Here is a 2672-nt window from a genome sequence, read left to right on the forward strand (position 1 = left end):
TCAAACTTGAGGAGCACTAGAATTAATTCTATGGATGGTGACTCGCACCTAGAATCCAACTCATCAGCCTATGGGTTATTGATCCCTTAGTTGCAAGGAAGGAGGAGGGAAGTATATTGTAGAACAACAAAAAAATTTGCTTCGCGGCACCCAAATAATAGATATATACAAAATGCAGGTTCGCTACTTCTGGAACGGCCGAGAAGTTGATTTTAATTTTGCGGAAAGGGCTATAAAATTGCAATTCAGTGGTGCATATCTTCGACTTGGAAATGAAAATGAAATTTTATTGATGATAGTCTTGATAAATCGACATACACTCATTTAGTTTCGGAGATTAAGTATCTACTTGTTGGTAGAGAGTTTGTTCCTTTAAAAATTTCTAGAGCTCAAAACGGAGTAGCAGATCGCCTGGTGAACTATGATAGAATAGAGTGTAGCACGGCTTGTTGGCTACAGGTTTGCCCACCTTATATCACTGAGATTTTGCCAGCTGACTGTAACTCTGCATCTATGAAATAAAACTCTTTATCCTCGCAAAATAAATAAATAATGGACACTGTCTAATCAAATAATCAAACCCCTATCCAAGTGAAAGGAAGTGCCCACCACACAAACATGGTCTCAGCCGTACAAGTGCACCTATCCCGGCCGGCCCGGGCTGCCTGAACCCAAAACCCCAAGCCGAGCGCGCGCTCATCTATAAATCGCGCTCGAACATCACAGCGAGGCATCATCATACGCCCACGCTCACTGTCGTACTCGGTACCCTACAGCGCCGAAAGAGCTGCCAAGGGGCTCCGTCGTCCATGGACGTGCCGACCGCCGGTGGAGCCGCCGCCGCCGCACCGCAGCGCAGGGCCTGGGAGTGGGAGGGCCGGGTGGTGTCCCCGGTGCCGGCGGCGACGGCGGACGAGGCGTGGGCGCTGCTGTCGGACTTCCTGGCGTTCCACAAGTGGCACCCGCGCGTGGCGGTGTGCCGCCTGGCGTCGGCGTCGCCCTCCGGCGCCGCGGCGGCGCCCGGGTGCGTGCGCTACTGCGAGGGCACCCCGCCGGGCGACGGGGCGCCCGCCGACTGGGCGCACGAGACGCTCCTGGAGCACGACCAGGCCCGCCGCTTCTTCCGCTACGAGATGAACGACAACAACATGGGGTTCGGCGCCTTCTTCGCCGCCTTCCGCGTCGTCCCCGCCGCCCACGCGGCCGGCGGGTGCGAGCTGCGGTGGGAGTTCGAGTGCGAGCCCGTGCGGGGCACGCCCAAGGAGGCGCTCGAGGCGCGGCTGCAGGCCGGGCTCGACGGCATGGCCGCGCGCGTGCACGAGCACCTCATGTCCGCGCGCGCTGCCGTCGCCGCAGCCGCGCCGGCCCCCGCCGTGGCCGCAGGGCTGGAGGCCGCCGACGAGCTCAAGCTCGACAACTCCATCGCGGCCTGAGCTCTGAGCAGTGAGCACTCGATGTACGCACACGGTTCCACGTCTGCGTGCACGTACCGACGACGCACGTACGGTTGGGTGTGATCTCGTCCCGTTTCTTTCTCGCGGTACTACGTACGTTGTCCGATGATATTTTCTCTTTGTTCTGTTCTGGCCCTTCTGGGCCTTTGTCGGTTTGCCGTTATGTATGTGCGGCTACGTACCGTTTACTACAGTACGGTAGTGCCCTTATATATACAGCTGTACCGGGAATAAATGTATGATATTACTCGTAATATATGCAAGTGATCAGTGCATGTGCAGTCTTTTACAATCTTATCACGTACTCACCCGGCTGCATGTGTTACATAACTTTCGAGCAAATTATAGGAGTATATTTTTACCTAGCACGTTATGTTAAAAGTAATCTTTCTATTCACTTTTGTATGTCGTTTTAGACGGCTGAAATTGAACTGTTTTAGATGATATTATAATAAATGTCTAAAACCTCTTATAAAAGTGAACGAAGGGAGTACTATAAATACTACTCCCTCCGTAAACTAATGTAAGAGTGTTTAGATTACTATTTTAGTGATCTAAACGCTTTTATATTAGTTTACAGAGGGAGTACTAGTCTACCTCCTTTCAATGTTTAGACTGCATCTCGATGTTTGTTGAGTGGGCTAGAGACGGCGTTTTTGTCAACTACAGAACGCCTATGATGGCTTTGTTTATCCCAAAATTTAGTGACTCGATCTTTCAAAGGTGCCCATAGGATATAAGGTATACGTGTGTACCTGTTGATCAGGTAAGTGTACTGTGTTTTAGAAAAGAGTTAGGATCTTGTTGTTTAGCTCCTTGCTAACCTTGTACAGTGGACATGTTTTCCATACACAAAATATATAGTATGTTTAGGTTAAACCCGTCTAAAGAATTTTTAAAAAATACAGCAGGAGTTCCTACAGTTTCGCCTAAAGAATTCATGGATCACAGAACTCCGTCGAAAAACAAGAGGTGGCGGGGGGCCAACGGATCAAGCATGGCCGCCGTGACGGGGCCCAAACCACGCCAAACTCGCCCGTTCCCTCCCATTCCTCCCGGAGAGACCTCAGGGGTCAGATCGGCGAGATGCCCCGCTTATCTCGTCCCCGTCTTATCGCGCAATCAGGCTGCCGGCTCAGCGCGCAGGCGCCACACACACCACACGCACACAGCTCACCAGCCGCGGCCTGCACCGGAACCGCGCATGTGCAGGCAAAA

The 2672-nt window shown here is 52.1% G+C and overlaps 1 protein-coding gene across 1 annotated transcript; it reads left to right on the top strand.

Annotated features, from left to right (window-relative positions):
* Nucleotides 1-688: 688 nt before the first annotated feature.
* On the top strand, nt 689-1748 carry LOC119267454 (lachrymatory-factor synthase-like). The gene has a single exon (XM_037548837.1). It carries the CDS (start codon nt 810-812, stop codon nt 1431-1433), a length of 624 nt encoding a protein of 207 aa, XP_037404734.1. The 5' UTR covers nt 689-809; the 3' UTR covers nt 1434-1748.
* The last annotated feature ends 924 nt before the right edge of the window (nt 1749-2672 follow it).

This window comes from Triticum dicoccoides, chromosome 3A, assembly GCF_002162155.2.
Source record: "Triticum dicoccoides isolate Atlit2015 ecotype Zavitan chromosome 3A, WEW_v2.0, whole genome shotgun sequence".
Lineage (NCBI taxonomy): Eukaryota > Viridiplantae > Streptophyta > Magnoliopsida > Poales > Poaceae > Triticum > Triticum dicoccoides.